This window comes from Syngnathus scovelli, chromosome 3, assembly GCF_024217435.2.
Source record: "Syngnathus scovelli strain Florida chromosome 3, RoL_Ssco_1.2, whole genome shotgun sequence".
NCBI classification, from domain to species: domain Eukaryota; kingdom Metazoa; phylum Chordata; class Actinopteri; order Syngnathiformes; family Syngnathidae; genus Syngnathus; species Syngnathus scovelli.
This window is the reverse complement of record NC_090849.1, coordinates 144,680-166,595: the sequence shown is the minus strand read 5'-3', so window position 1 is coordinate 166,595 and position 21,916 is coordinate 144,680. Positions and strand designations below refer to the sequence as shown.

Here is a 21,916-nt window from a genome sequence, read left to right as displayed (position 1 = left end):
GCTTTCTTGGATTCCCAGAGGTGTAGAAGGTCAGGAAGCTCCAGACAGCATCGTTTGACTTGTTGTGGACTGGGTAATGTCTGCAAGGCGAAACAGCAAGCATTCTGTGCAATAACTTTATTAATAAGTACTCATTAGGGAACGCATGATAACATATATATACAATTTATCTAACACTAGACATAGTCGGACTTGCCTCCACACACAGTTTGGGTTCCGGCACTAGCCCGCTTGAGAGGGGCTGGACTCTCTTCCACTCTGGAGTTGCCCACAGTGAGAGGTGTAGAGCAGGTGTGGGCATACTTATTGCCCCCCAGCTGGGCACCTACACAGTAGGGTTCACCCCAGTGAACGAGAGGGTAGCCTCCCTCCGCCTTCGGGTGGGGGGGACGGGTCCTGACAGTTGTTTGTGTCTATGCACCAAACATCAGCTCAGAGTACCCACCCTTCTTAGGGTCCCTGGAGGAAGTGCTGGAGAGCGCTCCTTCTGAGGACTCCATTGTTCTACTGGGTGACTTCAATGCTCACGTGGGCAATGACAGTGAGACCTGGAAGGGCGTGATTGGGAGGAACGCCCCCCCCCCCCTCGATCTGAACCTGAGCGGTGTTCTATTATTGGACTTCTGTGCTCGACACGGATTTTCTATAATGAACACCATGTTCAAACATAAGGGTGTCCATGTGTGCACTTGGCACCAGGACACCCTAGGCCGCAGTTCGATGATCGACTTTGTAGTCGTGTCATCGGATTTGCGGCCGCATGTTTTGGACACTCGGGCGAAGAGAGGGGCGGAGCTGTCAACTGATCACCACCTGGTGGTGGGTTGGCTCCGATGGTGGGGGAAGATGCCGGTCCGACCTGGCAGACCCAAACGCTCTGTGCTGGGAACGTCTGTCAGAATCCCCTGTCAGGAAGAGCTTCAACTCCCACCTCCGGCAGAGTCCACGTCCCGTGAGTGGACCATGTTCCGCGCCTCCATTATTGAGGCGGCCAACCGGAGCTGTGGCCGTAAGGTCGTTGGTGCCTATCATGGCGGCAATCCCCGAACCCGCTGGTGGACACCGGCGGTAAGGGATGCCGTCAAGCTGAAGAAGGAGTCCTATCGGGCTGTTTTGGCCTGCGGGACTCCGGAGGCAGCTGACAAGTACCGGATGGCCAAGCGGAACACGGCTTCGGCGGTTGCTGAGGCAAAAACCCGGGCGTGGGAGGAGTTTGGCAAGGCCTTGGAGAATTTCGGCTTCGAGGAAATTCTGGTCCACCATCCGGCGTCTCAGGAGGGGGAAGAAGTGCAACGTCAACACTGTTTACAGTGGGGATGGCGTGCTGCTGACCTCGACTTGGGACGTCGTGAGTCGGTGGGGAGAATACTTCGAAGACCTCCTCAATTCCACCTTCACGCCTTCCATTGTGGAAGCAGGGCCTGGAGACTCTGAGGCGGACTCTCCTATTGCTGGGGTCGAAGTCACTGAGGTAGTTAAAAAAACTCCTCGGTGGCAAGGCCCCGTGGGTGGATGAGATCCGCCCGGAGTTCTTAAAGGCTTGGATGTTGTGGGGCTGTCATGGCTGACACACCTGTACAACCTTGCATGGACATCAGGGACAGTGCCTTTGGATTGGCAGACTGGAGTGGTGATTCCCCTCTTTACGAAGGGGGACTGGAAGGTGTGTTCCGATTACAGGGAATCACACTCCTCAGCCTCTCTGGTAAGATCTATTCAGGGGTGCTGGAGAGGAGGGTCCGTCGGGAGGTCAAACCTCAGATTCAGGAGGAGCAGTGTGGCTTTCGTCCTGGCTGTGGAACAGTGGACCAGCTCTACACCCTCGGCAGGATCCTTGAGGGTGCATGGGAGTTCGCCCAACCAGTCCACATGTTTTGTGGACCTGGAGAAGGCGTTCGACCGTGTCCCTCGGGAGGTTCTGTGGAGGGTCCTTCAGGAGTACGGGGTGCCGAGCCAACTGATAAGGGCGGTTCGGTCCCTGTATCACCGATGCCTAAGTTTGGTCCCCATTTCCGGCAGTTAGTCGGTTTTGTTCCCAATGAGGCTTGGACTCCGCCAAGGCTGCCCTTTGTCACCGATTATGTTCATAATTTTTATGGACAGAATTTTGCAGACAGCATGGTGCTGTTGGCTTCTTCAGGCCGTGATCTCCAGCTCTCACTGGAGCGGTTCACAGCCGAGTGTGAAGTGGTCAGCACCTCCAAATCCGAGTCCATGGTCCTCGGTCGGAAAAGGGTGGAATGCCCTCTCCGGATCAGGGATGAGATCCTGCCCCAAGTGGAGGAGTATCTTGGAGTCTTGTTCGCGAGTGAGGGGAGGATGGAGCGCGAGATCGACAGGCGGATCGGTGCAGCGTCAGCAATAATGCGGACCCTGTACCGGTCCGTTGTGGTGAAGAGAGAGCTGAGCCAAAAGGCAAAGCTCTCAATTTACCGGTCGATTTACGCTCCTACCCTCACCTATGGTCACGAGCTATGGGTCGTGACCGAAAGAACGAGATCCCGGATACAAGTGGCCGAAAGGAGTTTTCTCCGCAGGATGTCCGGGCTCTCCCTTAGAGATAGGGTGGGAAGCTCGGTCATCCGGGAGAGACTCGGAGTAGAGTCGCTACTCCTCCACGTTGAGAGGAGCCAGATAAGGCGGCTCGGGCATCTCATCAGGATGCCTCCTGGACGCCTCCCTGGGGAGGTGTTCCGGGCATGTCCCACCGGTAGGAGACCCCGGGGACGACCCAGGACGCACTGGAGAGACTATGTCTCTCAGCTGGCCTGGGAACGCCTTGGGATCCCCCGGGATGAGCTAGGTGAAGTGGCTGGGGAGAGGGAAGTCTGGGAGTCCGTCCTAAAGCTGCTGCCCCCGTGACCCGACCCCGGATAAGCGGAAGAAGACGGATGGATGGCTAAGACATTTAATTACATATTTGATAACGTGCGCAAACAGCAACATTTTCACATTTGACAACTTGCGTGTACGTGTTTTGCTATTTACAAGGGATGTATTTATGCGTCACTGTATCCTACATCAGAATACTCGTCAGATGTCAGAGATTCATCCGAATTGTGGCACAAACAATTGCCACTCACTATGTGAATGCCCGAGCCGTCGGTGGCTTTTGACGCAGACTTCGTGTCTGTCGCGTACTCACATCCATCTCCTCTAAATTCGTTTCATTGTATTGCGTTACCGCATTCACGAAGAGCAATAGTTTGCTCGATTGTAAGCTGCTTAAGAGCCGATCGCTTTCGTTTCGCCATTTTCTACACCACACTCTCCATTGTGCTCCCATTTGGTCTGGACTTTCGGTTACATCACCTCTCTATGAGCCAGCAAGAGCAACTCTGGTCGACTTGATTTTAAGTGGAGAGGTGACAGAGTCTATCTACCCATTAAGAAAATATAAGTTGACGAGGATACTCGTAGTTGGGGATATTCTGTAATTAATGTCAATGACGAGTATTCTCGTTGCTGGCATACAAACAGTTAAAAATATATTTACAGGGGAAACATGGTTGAAAAAATGTTCAGTGGCCTAGTAGTAGAGTGTCCGCCTTGAGACTGGAAGGTTGTGGTTTGAAACCCCGGCCGGGTCATACCAAAGACTATAAAAATGGGACCCATTGCCTCGGGACCCATTGCCTCCCTGCTTGGCACTCAGCATTAAGGGTTGGAATTGGGGGGTTAGATCACCAAATGATTCCCGAGCGCGGCACCGCTGCTGCTCACTGCTCCCCTCTCCCCCAGGGGATGGAACAAAATCACATGGGGATGGGTTGAATGCAGAGGACAAATTTCACCACACCCGGATGTGTGTGTGACAATGATCATTGGGACTTTAAAGGGCTAGGGACATCCCTTTTTTTTTTTTTTCAATTAGAACGGAATTTGATAGAATGTATAAAGTGAACACATTTGCCGCATTGGAAATTAAAAATGGACACCGATTACTAAGAATAAAGCTGAAATGAAATGCCAGTTAATCGATCGGGTCCCGCACGAAGTCAAACTGGCGGCGCCATTACTGTGACGTCACAAGTTGTACACCTGGATGTCAACAAACCCAAACAACATGGCAGATGATAGCGACAGCTCCGTTTCTAGCGGCAATATTAGCATCATTTTATCTGATTCAGAAACCTCTTTTGGCGCAGAATATGATGAATCTAGCAGTTCACTTGGGCTGAGCTGAGCACATTTTCTGAATTGTGCCCCTCCCGTCACCTTGGTTAGGTTGGCATAGTAAAAAGTGCTCTTGGGGGCTTTAGAGTGCCGAGTTGATCTCGACGAGCTGAGCACGTTTTCTGAATTGTGCCTCTCCCGTCACTGTGGTTAGGTTGGCATAGTAAAAAGAGTAGAGTGCCGAGTTGACCACTGCGCATGGAGAAATGAACATCTGCAGCGTTTGGTTTAGGTTTTAGGCGCATTTTTAATTTTATTTCTTAAATCGCATTTTTTCGACAAGCTGAGCACGTTTTCTGAATTGTGCCCCTCCCGTCACGCTTCGACATACTGTTCAAAGTCAAAGTCTCAAAGTCTCCTTTATTGTCAATTCCTCCGCATGTCAAGACACACAAAGAGATCGAAATGACGTTTCTCACTATCCCAGGGTGACAAGACAGAGTTCACAATGCACATACAAGTAAACAACACAGGAAAATTAAAACAAGAAGATGAACAATAAGAGTGATAGCACGCTAGCCGCTCCCGATGCACAGCAGAGTCCGGAAAGATGACAGTCAACCAGGCCACTGTGAACACGAGCACACAGCAGGCACGCACTGTCCGGTTCGTGGATCCTATCGGGCGAACTCAACCCATCTTGTCGTCCCGCGAACGAACGTACGCCAGGATAATGGAAGGCACGGCTAGGCGAGCTGGGTTGGCCGCAAACCTGGCCCGACGTATCCGCGCTGGCCCCTCTTCTCTTTTTGTTTACATTCACTGAAGCTAAACGCGTACAACTTGAGACGTCATGAAACGTCACTTCGGGCTGGCGGCTCGGTGCAGTCAAACTCGTCTGTGCGGCAAATTTAAATTATATTTTTCAGAGCAACAGCTTCCTTTTCGTTGTTTCGAGCGTCAATTTATATTTATAAGCCCATAAGCTAACTAAAACCGATTTATACATATACCGGTGTCTCTAGCCGTTTAAAACCACTGTTTTCAGTCATCGGTGACACAAATTATCTTCATGTTATGCTTTTGCCATTAGATTTGAGCCTGGCTGTATTGTAGTATTTTGTGACCTATGGTGACAAGGAGGCAACACAAATTGAGCCCTGCATCCAAAAGGTTTGGAATTGTCTAGAGATGCTACAATCTTTTGCACAACTTTTGGCAAAATGAAGCGCTTCAGATAACCTCTTTTTGTGACAATATTTTTACTCAGCAAAACAAACATAACACATTAAACTAAAAAATGAACAATAAAACAAATTATACACAATCAGGAGGTCAATTATCACTTACATTTGTGATAACACTCATACATAACAAAGTTTTCCGCCCAAAAAAATACGAATGTAAGAGATACAGATATACAGTAAAAAACTTTCTGTGGATATTTTTAACTAAGAAGTTCTTTATTTAACTTCAATATAGTTACTTGCCACCAAGATACCACAAGTGCCAAAATAATTAAATTGTCTCATGCTATTGCGTAATCCTCCCTCTGGACACCTTTGCAGCCAGAAATGCTACATTGACTGTCATTAAAACCACAGTCGAACCGTCTAAAACCATGCATTCTATCATCTCAACATCCATCCATCCATCCATTTTCTGAACCGCTTAGTCCCCACGGGGGTCGCGGGCATGCTGGAGCCTATCCCAGCCGTCATCGGGCAGTAGGCGGGGGACACCCTGAACTGGTTGCCAGCCAATCGCAGGGCACACAGAGACAGACAACCAATCGCACTCACACTCACACCTAGGGACAATTTGGAGTCTTCAATCGGCCTACCAAGCATGTTTTTGGAATGTGGGAGGAAACCGGAGTGCCCGGAGAAAACCCACGCGGGCCCGGGGAGAACATGCAAACTCCACACAGGGAGGGCCGGAGGTGGAATCGAACCCGCACCCTTCTAACTGTGAGGCGGACGTGCTACCCAGTGCGCCACCGAGCCGCCCATCATCTCAACATGTAACTTTGAAATAAAAGGAGTCATAAATTTATATTTCTGGTGATTTACAGATTTCAGATAACAACACTATCATTTTAGGCAGGTTTGTGAAGCTCTACAAGTTTAAGAATATAAACTCATTATGATTTTATTGCATTTTGTTTGTGTGTCCAGATTTGTGCAGATGTACCAAGGCAAACTCCTTCTTGAAATTCAATAATATGCCTTCCTAATTTGCAGGTATGGATGAATTGATGGAAGTGTCCTTTTCACCAATTGCTGAATCAGGCAAGCCAATGTCTCGCTGTGGCAAGTGCCGTCGATTCATGAAATTCATCCAAGTAAGCATATTACCTGCTACAGTATGTATAAATCAGTGGTTCTTAACCTTGTTGGAGGTACGAACCCCACGAGTTTCATATGCGCCTTCACTTCGTTAGTGAATTTTCTTTTTTTTTTTTAAATTCAAGACATAGATGTTTTTTACTAATGCACAAAATGAGAACAAAACCAACACAATGCATGAACTCGCAACAAATTACATACTGGCAAATCAGAAGCTACACGATAAAACAGGTTTGTTCGGACCTCCTCAGTGGGGACTCTGTCGAACCCCTGAGACCGACTCACCTAACCCCTAGGGTTCGATCGAACCCAGGTTAAGAACCACTGGTATAAATATAGTATATACAGTGCGTGTGTGTGTGTGTGTGTGTGTGTGTGTGTGTGTGTGTGTGTGTGTGTGTGTGTGTGTGTGTGTGTGTGTGTGTGTGTGTGTGTGTGTGTGTGTGTGTGTGTGTGTGTGTGTGTGCGTGTCGGGGAGTGTGCGTGTGCGTGCGTGTACACACAATGAAATCTATTAATTCAAATGAATAAGGAGAAAATCTTTTGTTCATATAGGATAAGATGTACCGGACTATACACCGCAGGTGTTTTAATGTTTAATTACCATTTCTAAGAGAATACAGTAATCCCTCTCTACTTCGCGGGTCACCTATCGCAGCCTTGGTGCAGTGCGGATTTTTATGATTGATTGATTGATTGATTGAACATTTATTGATCCCCAGGGGTGGGGAAATTCAAGCCCCAGCAGTATACATACCACAGAGCGGGTATACAAAAGACACACAGATGGCATGAGCGCAACTCAATAGGCTCTCATAAGGCTGCCACACAACGGCGCCACAAAGAAACCCAGAAAGTGCGAAAGATAAAAGCCATCAAAGCAAAGCAAAGCAAAGCAAAGCAAAGCAAAGCAAAGCAAAGCAAAGCAAAGCAAAGCAAAACAATTAGACAAAGGAAAAAAAAGTAACAGCGGCCAACCAGTACCCCTCAATATCAGAGAACACCCCAAAACACACAAAATAGCCTCCACGGGGTCCATAGACAGGTGTAAGGGCAGTCCAGTTCAATGGCGCCCAATGGACCGTGGTCGTGAATCGGTGAAAACATCACAAAGCAGGCAAACGTGTGAGCAGCGTCCTGGGCACCCAGTCGGGGCACGTGCAGATGGTCACCACGGGGCTAGCACGGCGAACGTCGTTGGTTCCGACAAGCATGAGGGAGCGGACTCCCCACAAGGATCGTGGCTGCGAGGCCAAGGTGAGGGACCCGGTCAGCACCTTGCAGGAAGCCGTTGTAGAGTTACGCCGATCTCAACCGATGTGCGCCGCTATCCCGGTCCCAGGGGATAATAAAAAATAAATATCCGATCCGAAGCGATACCGAGGTGCGGTAGAAAGCACCAGCATCGCCGAATGGACAAAAAGACAGAAAGAAAAAGGAGAAATGAAGGAAATAAAGAGAAAAAGAGAACACTGCTGGGAGGCTGCCACTCACGTCGGCGCCATACCAAAAACAAAAACAACAAAAAAACAAATATTCCGGATCTATTCGGTGCATCACAGCTTTTTGCGGCGTCACTTGGAGCATGAGGCTTTGTCTGCCCATATGATTTTACAGTACACTGTTGGCCGGTAGGAGACCAATGGGAACATGTTGATCTGTATCCTTGCCGATAAGAGCAGCTCTAACCAGGCTTTATCTCAATCTCCTATACGTATCCACTTTGTGTCAGCAGAATCGGCAGCATCTCTGAATTGCACTTTGTTTTGTTGTCACAAATGAGGCAGGACAACCAAATGCAACATGGGCTTATTTGGGCAAAGTTTAAAAGAAACAAGGTGGTCTGGAATGCTGGCGGAGCAGGACTACGAGGCAAGCTGACGAGCTGGTCAGTGAGCTTGCGTCGTGCATCATCGAAGCAGAAGGGCAGAGCAAGCTTTTTAAAACTATTTAAGAAGTATTTAAAGATACAATAAAGTGTTTAAAAGTTATTACTTGTACTTTATTGTATTTAAAAATAAAAGTCTTTTGCGGATGCCCTCGCGCTGGGCTGCGGGGGCGCATCAGCCGGTCAGCACCGCAATAGCGGAGCGTAGCCATGACACGTTCACACTTTAAAATGTTTAAAAATACAATAAAATGTTTAAAAATAAAATTACAAATGTCTTGTGCGGATGCCCTCACGCTGGGCAGCAGGGGTGTGTCAGACGGTCAACACTGCAAGAGCAGAGCGGAGCCGTGACGCTTAAAATGTTTTAATACCGTAATTTTCGGTGTATAAGCCGCGACTTTTTTCTAAAATTTGGAACCCTGCGGCTTATATAAGTTTTTTTTCGTGATTTTTGTGATGACTTGATCACTTTTACTCTTAACACTATTATATACAGTAAAAGCTACAAAACAAACTGACAAATAACTCGTTTTCAAATCAGACGAGTAAAAACTGGTCAAATATTTAAAAAAAAAGATATTAAAAGTGAAGGCAATTTGCAATTCTAGTAATGACACACGAATTTGATGCACAATTTGTCTTCGTGGGCCACATAGAATGATGTGGCGGGCCGTATCTAGACCCGGGCTTTGAGTTTGACACCTGTGCTCTAAACCCTTTCTCTTACTCTGCCATGTGACTCAGAGATTATACAAAGCAGTGGCGCTGTTTGGACCATCTGCATTGTATTAAAACCCAATCATTCAGCATTTAAATTCAATTCACATTTTGCTCACCAAAAACAAGTTGTAATGAATGTGAACTTTTAATGCATTTTACTCAGAAGGTTACTTTGAACCTTGAGGCTTAAATGGCGGCGCGGCGTACTTATGGATTTTTACGGCCTCCGGGGGGCGCTCTAGCAGGAAGCAAGAGCGAGACAGGCAAAAAAGAGATAATGCGCTGAAGAAGACGTGCTAGTTTGTGTTTACAACATTTCGCGCATCACGAAGACGTGCTAGTTTGTGTTTACAACATTTCGCGCATCACGCAGAACTCGATCAAGACGGATATTACTGAAAGGAAGCTTTTATACACAAACCGTCATTATGGGGGACAAAATAAATGCATATGATGCCGCTTTTAAGCTAAAAGCAGTCGATGTTGATGACATTGTGTTGCGGCACCCTTTTCATTATTTCGTGGTCCCGTCTGGAGCTATACGTGTCGCTCGCTAGTTTAATGTAATTTAGCGCTTCGTGCATGAATAAGATTAGCATAAACAGACCCTCAGCATGGAAAATGCTACAAGAAATGGATAAAAACGACGACGAAAGAGATACTGAGAAAGTGTGTGGCGAAGGATATCTAACGCTATTCCAATCGGAAATTGAGGAGGAAGACTTCGACGGTTTCAGTGCACAGGAGGAAGATGAAGACGATGAAGCTCTTTTTTTACTTTTACTTTAACCAGCCCTTTTAGTGCTGTGCTACCGTGTTGCTGCTGTGTTACCGCTGCGTCTCAGTGACTTTTACCGGTAAGTTTTATTTAATCAAACCCTGTTAGTGCTGTGTTACTTCCGTGTTGCTGCCGCGTCACAGGCAGTGTTTGGAAAGAAATGTTAAGGTATGTTATTAAAACTTTAAAAAAGCTTTCTGTGTCCAGTATTTCTTTGTTAATAACTCGTGTGCACACTTCCGTGTTGCTGCGGTACTACTGCTGCGTCACAGGTAGTGTTTAGAAAGACATGTTAAAGCATGTTATTCAAACTTCAAAAAGGCTTTCTGTGTACTGTAAAACTGTTTCTTTGTTAAAAAAAAAAAAAAAAACTCGTGTGCACGTGCGGCTTATCGTCCGGTGCGGCTTATGTAAGAAAAAAACTAAAATATCCCCGAATTTTAGCTGGTGCGACTTATACACCGGTGCAGCTTATACACCGGAAATTACGGTAAGCGTTTAAAATACAATTACATATTTAAAAGTACAATAGAGTGTAGAAATCATATGTTGTACTTTTTATTCTTGGGAAGGAAGTGAAACCAAAATTTGGGATGGCAAGACTTACCGTATTTTCCGGACTATAAGTCGCAATTTTTTTCATAGTGTGGCTGGGGGGGTGCGACTTATAATCAGGAGGGACTTATATGTGAAATTATTAACACATTGTTCCTTGATCATTAACATTACTTACTTACTAGTAGTTTATCACTTCACGTTTTCACTTTAAACCGCATGAGGCCTGTGGAATAATTGGAACTGCAACTGAATATGAGTCTGAATCCATCCACTGACTTCCAGAGTCAGGTGAGTTGTTTATAACACAGGACACAGATTGACAAAGAGGACGAAGATTTCAATGGATTTAATGACTTGGAGTGACACGGATGGTTCGATAAACTTGTTATTTATGTTATAGTTATTTGAAAAATACAGGACTGTCTCAGAAAATTAGAATATTGGGATAAAGTTCTTTATTTTCTGTAGTGCAATTAAAAAACAAAAACTGTCATACATTCTGGATTCATTACAAATCAACTGAAATGTTGCAAGCCTTTTATTATTTTAATATTGCTGATTATGGCATACAGCTTAAGAAAACTCAAATATCCTTTCTCAAAATATTAGAATCTCGTGAAAAAGTATACTAGTAGGGTATTTAACTAATCACTTGAATCATCTAATTAACTCGAAACACCTGCAAGGATTTCCTGAGCCTTGAAAAACACTCAGCTTGGTTCAGTAAACTAAATCACAAGTATGGGGAAGACTGCTGATCTGACTGCTGTCCAGAGGACCATCATTGACACTCTCCATCAGGGGAGAGTAAGACTCAAAAAGAAATTTCTCAAAGAGCAAGCTGTTCACAGAGTGCAGTTTAAAAGCACATCCACAGTCTGTTGGAAGGGTGAAATGTGGCAGGAAACGCTGCACAACCAAGAGAGATGACCGCAGCCTTAACAGCATTGTGAAGAAGAGTCGCTTCCAAAATTTGGGTGAGCTTCAAAGACAGTGGACTGAAGCTGGAGTCCAGGTATCAAAAGGCACGGTTCACAGACGTGTCCGGGAAATAGGCTACAATAGCCGTATTCCCATGGTCAAGCGACTTCTGAACTCAAGACAACGGAAGAAGCGTCTGACTTGGGCTATGGAAAAGAAGCACTGGACAGTTGCAGAGTGGTCCAAAGTCCTCTTTTCAGATGAAAGCAAGTTTTGTATTTCATTTGGAAGTCAAGGTGCCAGAGTCTGGAGAAAGGCTGGAGAGGAGCAAAATCCAAGTTGCTTGAAATCCAGTGTGAAGTTCCCACAGTCAGCGATGGTTTGGGGAGCCATGTCAGCTGCTGGTGTTGGTCCACTGTGTTTCATCAAGTCCAGAGTAAATGCAGATTTTAGAGCACTACATGCTTCCGTCTGCTGAAAAGGTCTATGGAGATGATGATTTCATTTTCCAGCATGATCTGGCACCTGCCCACAGTGCCAAAACCACCAGTCAATGGTGAACTGATGGCATTACTGTCCTCGATTGTCCTGCCAATTCCCCTGACCTGAACCCCATAGAAAATTTGTGGGGTATTGTGAAGAAGCAGTAATCCGTGCAAAAGGATTCCCAACCAAGTACTGAGTGCATTAATGGACATTTTCAAATGTTTGATTTTGTTTTGCTGTTATAAATCTTTTTTTTACTTGGTCTGAGGAAATATTCTAATATTTTGAGATATGATATTTGAGTTTTCTTAAGCTGTATGCCATAATCAGCAATATTAAAATAATAAAAGGCTTGCAATATTTCAGTTGATTTGTAATGCATCCAGAATGTATGACATTTTTGTTTTTTAATTGCATTACAGAAAATAAAGAACTTTATCACAATATTCTAATTTTCTGAGACAGTCCTGTAGTTTATAGTGTAGCAACTTGTATATAGTTAAAATTCTGTAGTTTCCGATTGCGGTAAGAGAGAGCCGGGGCGCGTTGTTAAAGTGAGGGTACACACACTATGTCTTGGCGCATATGTTGAACTCTTGTTTTGTGAAATAAAGAGCCGGTTACTAGCCCACGACTTGCCTGGTACTTTGGTAATGCTACAACATATTTATATAGGCCTGTAGAATAATTGGAACCACAACTGACGATGAGTCTGACGTCAGCGGCGCATGTACTTCTGGAGTCAGCAGTGGCGTTGTTTATAAGTGACACAGAGGGCGAAAATTTCAGTGGATTTAATGATTTGAAGTGACACGGATGGTTTGATAAACTTGTTATTTATGTTAAATCTGGTTGAATAACTGTTAATATGTTACGTCAGGCACATTCTCAGTTCCTCGTTTATGTAACGTTGGCATACTGTATCGTTAGCCCAGGTATGGGCAAACTACGGCCCGCGGGCCACATCCGGCCCACGGGACCGTTTAATCCGGCCCGCCAATAAATAAATTGTATTATTAAACTTTTTTTTTTTTTCCGGTCATTTTGCCTGCAATGACTGCGTTTCCCCAGTAGATGGGAACCACTCGCCTGCGCATTTACTACCGGAAGCCTTGTCAGAAAGCTCGGTGCACACTCACAAGTGCGTGTACGTACTCAGTAGTACGGAAATAGCGCAGTCGCGCTCTATTTGTATCAGTGCCGAATTTAGAGCGTGGGCTGTGACGACAGCATTCTTGTAATTTGCGCGCTGAGCTTTCGGATACAGTTTTACGCTAAAGCCACCCACAAACCTTCTCCTGGAATCCTTCCATTAAAATGAGTCGCCCAAGGAAAAGCAAGGTGGACACTGAGTGCCGAGTGTTTAAAAAGAGTGGCCAATTTGGCTCGACGTACGCGACGTGACGTTGAGCCACATGAACATCAATAAGACCAAGGAAATCATTGTTGACTTCCGGAAGGGTCACACAACACACCTGCCGCTGATCATCGACGGTGCTGTGGTGGAGAGGGTGAGCTGCACCAAGTTCCTGGGGGTGCACATCAGTGAGGACCTCTCCTGGTCCGCAAACACCTCGTCACTGGCAAAGAAAGCTCAGCGCCGCCTGTACTTCCTGCGGAAGCTCAGGCGTGCATGTGCTCCTCAGGCAGTCCTGTCTGCATTCTACCATGGCACCATTGAGAGCGTCCTCACCAGTTGCATCGCTGTCTGGGGTGGTAACTGCACTGAACAGAACTTGAAGGCCCTGCAGCGCATAGTGAATACGGCTGGTAAGATTATTGGTGCTTCGCTCCCCTCCCTGAAGGACATTTACACCTCCCATCTCGCCCGCAAGGCAACCTCGATTGCCAGAGATGTGAGTCACCCGGCTCACTCTTTGTTTGACCTTCTGGCCTCTGGGAAGAGGTACAGGAGCCTGCGCTCCCGCACCACCAGACTCGCCAACAGCTTCTTTCTCCAGGCTGTTAGGGCCCTGAACTCGCTACCCCCTTCTGCGTAGCGTGCGGCACTGTTGCGCTATTTTCGGGAATGTCTGCTGTACGCGCACTTGCTCCTTTTTTTTCTGCTCCTCTTATTTATTTATTTATTGTTGTGTTATTTATTCATTATTTATTCAGCACGCTTTTGTTATACTTGTTTACTTGTTTGTCTGTTGTGAGCCATGTCTTGTCACTGTGGGATAGGGGGGAACGAAATTTCGGTTTCTTTGTGTGTCTTTGGCATGTGGAGAAATTGACAATAAAGCTGACTTTGACTTTGACATCAACCCGTCACAGATCTAGGTAAACGGACCAACACCTCGGATCTCTCCTAAGAATTGCCACAACAAATTTTACTCCAGACTATGACACACTAGCAAAAAAAGGGAGACCAACACTGTTCCCACTGAAAATGAAGGGGAGGCTTTCAGGTTTGTTGTAAAAAAATGCATTTTGAATATGAGCTGTACAAATAGCAGGGATTGAAACTAGCGACCATTCTCATTTTCAAACAATGCAGGATGCTCAAGGACATTGATGCACCACCTGTTTGTGTCTAATCTTAACCTGTAAAGTTCTTAAGGCTTACTTTAAGGAAGTGTTTCCCGTTTCCTCACCTCTGTTACCAGGTGTTTGTGAGATAAAACTCTGCTCTGATTTTCAAATACCCCTCACCGTGTTGCCGTTTTGATCACTTTATTTGGATGTATGCTTTCACCGATTCTTCAAGATGATATATTTGGTCAGAATGTTTGCCGTTTGATGTGATCTCATAAGATAAACATACATCTTTCATTAATCTGACCTGCAGGCACTGAAGTGATGGAGACTGTTATTCATAATAACAGTGTCGTATTTTATGAGAATCACTGATAGCAGTTTTTTAGGGATGTTTTTTTTAATGCTGTTAATAAATGCATTTGTTTTCAAAAAACTTTTTTTGAATATCCATGCTTTACTACCTACTAAAGGCCCAAATCTTTTATGCAATGACCTTTACAGGTCGTTTATATTACTTCACACAAACACTACATCCATCTGCTCCTGGTTCGGCCCCCCGGTCAAAATTTAGAACCCAATTCGGCCCGCAAGTCAAAAAGTTTGCCCACCCCTGGTTTAGCCTATTCTTGTACTAAGTTCATTTTGTTTTTCCTTATTTAATCACTTCACTGGTTTCTTTTATATCAAACAAATTGTTTTAGGTTATTCACCTGACATGTTTCGGCGGTTTCTTCCGCCTTCATCAGAGTGATATAAAAGAAACCAGTGAAGTGATTAAATGAGGAAAAACAAAATGAACTTAGTACAATTATTACGAAGAAGTTATGGAGAGAACTGCGTCAAGGAATTTCGCCTCCTCGAAAAACTGACGAAAAAACGAGCCCGCTACAGAAACCACCTGAGGTTCAATCTACGCTGCCGAGACGAAGAGGTAACGCCGGCCAGCCTGACGATCAAGAACCCAATCCCGACCAGGAATGCGGAAAGGATTATCAGAAGAGTGCGGATGACTCTGGTCAAAGAACGGATACGCTGCACAACCAACAAACTCAACAACATCAACGATAAACTACAGCGGCTGACGGAACAATTCAAACACCGGTATGCCCTGGATAACAACACAGAAACAACACTACACGGACATTTAGATAATATACACGAACAGGAATTCGCTGCCACAAAAAAGCGACACATCGGGAAATTGGACAGACTCATCGCACAAAAGAAGGCACAACCGGACGACACACATATCAACGATAAATGGATTCACAATATGTCACGCCACAAACTCACCCAGGCAGAACGCAGCATACTAGCAAAAGGACTCAACTACGCAATCACACCCAAAAACATACCCGTCGATGATTTCATTTTAGCCACGGAGTTAGCATGCGAAAAAATACATAACCCGGGACAAAAAGCAGCACTACGCAATGAAGTTGCAGGTATTTTAAAAACGGCTAAATCACCACCCAGTAACATTACAAAACAGGAAATAAACGCAATGATCACACTAACAAAAAATAAAGACATTACAATCCTCCCAGCGGACAAAGGTAGAACAACAGTAATTATGGACACAGACACTTACGAAGAATCAATGCAACAGTTACTACAGGATGACACTTACGAAGTAGTACAAAAAGACCCAACAGAAGACAAGAAAAACAAACTCAAAGCATTACTCAAACCACTACTCATTGAAAATAAAATAAACAAACAGGCATACAATCACTTAATACCCACAGCAAACATCATCCCCAGAATCTATGGCACACCAAAAATTCATAAACCAGGTACACCTCTCCGCCCCATCGTAGACAGCATAGGGTCAGTCACATACAACCTTTCAAAAGCACTCACAGAAATAATAAAACCACTACTAGGACTCACGGATCGACACTGCAAAAACTGGAAACAGCTCGCTACAGAACTCACACACGTAAAGGTACAGAAACATGAAATGCTCATATCACACGACGTCATTTCACTCTTCACAAAAACACCCACACATGCCACCATACACATAGTACATGACAGACTATCAGCAGACAGGACACTTAAGAAACGCACAAACCTAACAGCACAGGACATCACCCAACTACTCCACTTCATCGCCACCTCCACATACTTTCAATACAGAAACACAATTTACAGGCAAAAAGAGGGATTCCCCATGGGAGACCCTCTTTCTGCCATCATGTGCAATTTTTTTATGGAAGATCTGGAACAAAAGGCACTCTTAACAGCTCCGGACACATACAAACCCACGTTATGGAGACGCTACGTCGATGACATTCTAGAAAAAACAAAAACAGGACATACACAACACCTCACAGACCATCTCAACACCATAGACACCACCGGTAACATTAAATTCACCCATGAAGAAGAAACAGACCAAGCCATAGCCTTTCTAGACATCAACATACACCATACAGACAACGGAGACATAAAAATAAAAGTACACAGAAAACCCACACACACCGACCAATACCTCCTCTGGACATCAGAACATCCCACTATACATAAACTGTCAGTTGTCAGAACACTATACGAACGCACAACAATAATCACGGATCCGGAGGACGTAGCACAGGAAGAACAATACATACAACAGGCACTTAAAAAATGTCAGTATCCACAATGGGCAATAACCAAAGGTGCAGAACAGGTAAAAAACAAAGGATACAAAACACGGGGGAAAAGAAAGAAACAAACACGGAAACAAGAACCCAGCGGAATGGTGATTTTGCCGTATGTGAGAGGAATTACGGAACGCATCAAAAGAGCCATGAATAAACACAACATAACCACACCTATCAAACCACATACAACACTCCGTCAAATACTGGTCCACCCAAAAGACAAAGTCAACCCGGATAACAAATGCAATTCCATATACGAAATTCCATGCAAATCATGCAATAAATCATACATTGGAGAGACAGGGAGAAACTTCATAACAAGAAAAATAGAACACAAGAAGGAGTGTGAGAAGGAGACGGCAACAAGACAAACAAGAGCAATAAAACTACAAGCAGAACAGGAGCACTACAAGTCAGCCATAACCAATCACTGTAAAAGAGAAAACCACATCATGGACTGGGAGAAGGCCAGAGTCATCCGCACTGAAGAAAATAAACATCAGCGTTGGATCAGGGAGGCTATCGAGATCCGCAAGCGGGGCCCGAGAACCATCAACAGGGATGAGGGAGCCTATATGCTCTCTCAAACCTGGAACAGCATTCTGGAGAGGTGAATGGACAGCAGAGGGCGTGGCTCACCTGTCAAATCTGACAGGTGAGCCGCGCCTTCATCCATCAGCTGATAAAGACGCGTCACCATCACATCTGTGACACTCTGATGAAGGCGGAAGAAACCGCCGAAACATGTCAGGTGAATAACCTAAAACAATTTGTTTGATATAAAAGAAACCAGTGAAGTGATTAGCCTATTCTTGCCTATTCATGTCTGTTCTTGGTTTTGTATTTTGCACTCCGGTGCGACTTAACTATATATGTTTTTTTCTTCTTTATTATGCATTTTATGGCTGGTGCGACTTGTACTCCGGAGCAACTTGTGCTCCGGAAAATACGGTATTTTGAAATGACTCACAGCTAAGATTACAGTACTCAATTTGCGTCCTTGACCTGATTGAAGATTAATTCTGTGCCACTTGCGTCTGAATTTAAAGTAGCTTTAATCGTCATTAACCGGCTGTGACATGTCCGTAGTGAATTATCATTTTTATTCACTGTCAAGTACCTTAAAAGCCTAAGCCAAATGAAAGACATGGGGGACTGGCAATGAGTCATCATTTACTTATTTGAGGCAGGGTGACCAAACAAATCAAACAATTATTGCCAATACCAAATTAAAAGATTTTAATATTTGTCAAGGGGGATAGATTATTTTCTTTCAGCATTTTGTAATAGTGACGTTTATACATTCTACATTCTACCGTGGCACCATTGAGAGCGTCCTCACCAGTTGCATCGCTGTCTGTGGTGGTAACTGCACTGAACAGAACTTGAAGGCCCTGCAGCGCATAGTGAATACGGCTGGTAAGATTATTGGTGCTTCGCTCCCCTCCCTGAAAGACATTTACACCTCCCATCTCGCCCTCAAGGCAACCTCGATTGCCAGAGATGTGAGTCACCCGGCTCACTCTTTGTTTGACCTTCTGCCCTCTGGGAAGAGGTACAGGAGCCTGCGCTCCCGCACCACCAGACTCGCCAACAGCTTCTTTCTCCAGGCTGTTAGGGCCCTGAACTCGCTACCCCCTTCTGCGTAGCGTGCGGCACTGTTGCGCTATTTTCGGGAATGTCTGCTGTACGCGCACTTGCTCCTTTTTTTTCTGCTCCTCTTATTTATTTATTTATTGTTGTGTTATTTATTCATTATTTATTCAGCACACTTTTGTTATACTTGTTTACTTGTTTGTCTGTTGTGAGCCATGTCTCGTCACCGTGGGATAGGGGGGAACGAAATTTCGGTTTCTTTGTGTGTCTTTGGCATGTGGAGAAATTGACAATAAAGCTGACTTTGACTTTGACTTTGTATGGTCAGGGCCAACAGGATGCTGTCACTTTTATCGTAGTAGACTCCAGGTAAAAAGCAAACCACTGTGTTTAATTTAAAAAAAATACCATACCTTCTTAGTAAGACGTTCCTACACAAAATACTCCTTGGCTCCACAGCTTAGAAAGCACATAATAGAATGTACATGCGTGCGTGCGTGTGTGCGTGTATATATAATTTTTGTAGTACAGTGATCCCTCGCATTTCATCCATCCATCCATCCATCCATCTTCTTCCGCTTATCCGGGGTCGGGTCGCGGGGGCAACAGCTTCAGGAGGGACTCCCAGACTTCCCTCTCCCCAGCCACTTCATCCAGCTCATCCCGGGGGATCCCAAGGCGTTCCCAGGCCAGCTGAGAGACATAGTCTCTCCAGCGCGTCCTGGGTCGTCCCCGGGGTCTCCTACCGGTGGGACATGCCCGGAACACCTCCCCAGGGAGGCGTCCAGGAGGCATCCTGATAAGATGCCCGAGCCACCTCATCTGGCTCCTCTCAACGTGGAGGAGTAGCGACTCTACTCCGAGTCTCTCCCGGATGACCGAGCTTCTCACCCTATCTCTAAGGGAGAGCCCGGACATCCTGCGGAGAAAACTCATTTCGGCCGCTTGTATCCGAGATCTCGTTCTTTCGGTCACGACCCATAGCTCGTGACCATAGGTGAGGGTAGGAGCGTAAATCGACCGGTAAATTGAGAGCTTTGCCTTTTGGCTCAGCTCTCTCTTCACCACAACGGACCGGTACAGGGTCCGCATTACTGCCGACGCTGCACCGATCCGCCTGTCGATCTCACGCTCCATCCTCCCCTCACTCGTGAACAAGACTCCAAGATACTTGAACTCCTCCACTTGGGGCAGGATCTCATCCCCGATCCGGAGAGGGCATTCCACCCTTTTCCGATCGAGGACCATGGACTCGGATTTGGAGGTGCTGACCCTCATCCCGACCGCTTCACACTCGGCTGCGAACCGTTCCAGCGAGAGCTGGAGATCACGGCCTGAAGAAGCCAACAGCACCGCGTCATCTGCAAAAAGCAGAGACGCGATGCTGAGGTCCCCAAACCGGACCCCCTCAACGCCTCGGCTGCGCCTAGAAATTCTGTCCATAAAAATTATGAACAGATGTCCACGCAACGTTGTAGAGGCGTGTCAGCCATGACAGCCCCACAACATCCAGAGCCTTTAAGAACTCTGGGCGGATCTCATCCACCCCCGGGGCCTTGCCACCGAGGAGTTTTTTAACTACCTCAGTGACTTCGACCCCAGAGATTGGAGAATCCGCCTCAGAGTCTCTAGGCCCTGCTTCCTCGATGGAAGGCGTGTAGGTGGAATTGAGGAGGTCTTCGAAGTATTCTCCCCACCGACTCACGACGTCCCGAGTCGAGGTCAGCAGCACGCCATCCCCACTGTAAACAGTGTTGACGTTGCACTGCTTCCCCCTCCTGAGACGCCGGATGGTGGACCAGAATTTCCTCGAAGCCGTCCGAAAGTCATTCTCCATGGCCTCACCGAACTCCTCCCACGCCCGGGTTTTTGCCTCAGCGACCGCCGAAGCCGCGTTCCGCTTGGCCATCCGGTACCTGTCAGCTGCCTCCGGAGTCCCGCAGGCCAAAACGGCCCGATAGGACTCCTTCTTCAGCTTGACGGCATCCCTTACCGCCGGTGTCCACCAGCGGGTTCGGGGGTTGCCGCCACGACAGGCACCAACGACCTTACGGCCACAGCTCCGGTCGGCCGCCTCAACAATGGAGGCGCGGAACATGGTCCACTCAGACTCAATGTCCCCCGCCTCCCCCGGGACGTGGGAAAAGCTCTGCCGGAGGTGGGAGTTGAAGCTCTTCCTGACAGGAGATTCTGCCAGACGTTCCCAGCAGACCCTCACAGAGCGTTTGGGTCTGCCAGGTCGGACCGGCATCTTCCCCCACCATCGGAGCCAACCCACCACCAGGTGGTGATCAGTTGACAGCTCCGCCCCTCTCTTCACCCGAGTGTCCAAAACATGCGGCCGCAAATCCGATGACACGACTACAAAGTCGATCATCGAACTGCGGCCTAGGGTGTCCTGGTGCCAAGTGCACACATGGACACCCTTATGTTTGAACATGGTGTTCATTATTGAAAATCCGTGTCGAGCACAGAAGTCCAACAATAGAACACCGCTCGGGTTCAGATCAGGGGGGCCGTTCCTCCCAATCACGCCCTTCCAGGTCTCACTGTCATTGCCCACGTGAGCATTGAAGTCACCCAGTAGAACGATAGAGTCCCCAGAAGGAGCGCTCTCCAGCACTTCCTCCAGGGACCCCAAGAAGGGTGGGTACTCTGAGCTGCTGTTTGGTGCATAGACACAAACAACAGTCAGGACCCGTCCCCCCACCCGAAGGCGGAGGGAGGCTACCCTCTCGTTCACCGGGGTGAACCCCAATGTGCAGGCGCCCAGCCGGGGGGCAATAAGTATACCCACACCTGCTCGACGCCTCTCACCGTGGGCAACTCCAGAGTGGAAGAGAGTCCAGCCCCTCTCGAGAGGGCTTGTACCGGAACCCAAACTGTGTGTGGAGGCTAGTCCGACTATATCTAGTCGGAATCTTTCTGCCTCACACACCAGCTCGGGCTCCTTTCCAGCCAGAGAGGTGACATTCCATGTCCCAAGAGCCAGCTTCTGCAGCCGGGGATCAGACCGCCAAGGTCCCCGCCTTTGGCTGCCGCCCAGCTCACATTGCACCCGACCCCTTCGGCCCCTCCCACAGGTGGTGAGCCCATGGGAAGGGGGACCCACGTTTCCATTTCGGGCTATGCCCGGCCGGGCCCCATGGGCGAAGGCCCGGCCACCAGACGCTCGCCTTCGAGCCCCGCCTCCAGGCCTGGCTCCAGAGGGAGGCCCCGGTGACCCGCGTCCGGGCGAGGGAAAACTAAGTCCATTTATATTACTCATCATAAGGGGCTTGTGAGCCGTGCTTTGTCTGGCCCCTCACCTAGGACCCGTTTGCCATGGGTGACCCTACCAGGGGCATGAAGCCCCCGACAACATGGCTCCTAG

The 21,916-nt window shown here is 47.0% G+C and overlaps 1 protein-coding gene across 1 annotated transcript in view; it reads left to right on the top strand.

Moving 5' to 3' along the window:
• LOC125994535 (DNA topoisomerase 3-beta-1) overlaps nt 1-21,916 on the top strand; it is a 136,692-nt gene that overhangs the window by 102,485 nt on the left and 12,291 nt on the right. Inside the window, exon 15 of the mRNA XM_049763874.1 lies at nt 6,360-6,460. Within this exon, the coding sequence (XP_049619831.1) occupies nt 6,360-6,460 (101 nt within the window). The remainder of the gene's footprint in view (nt 1-6,359; nt 6,461-21,916) is intronic.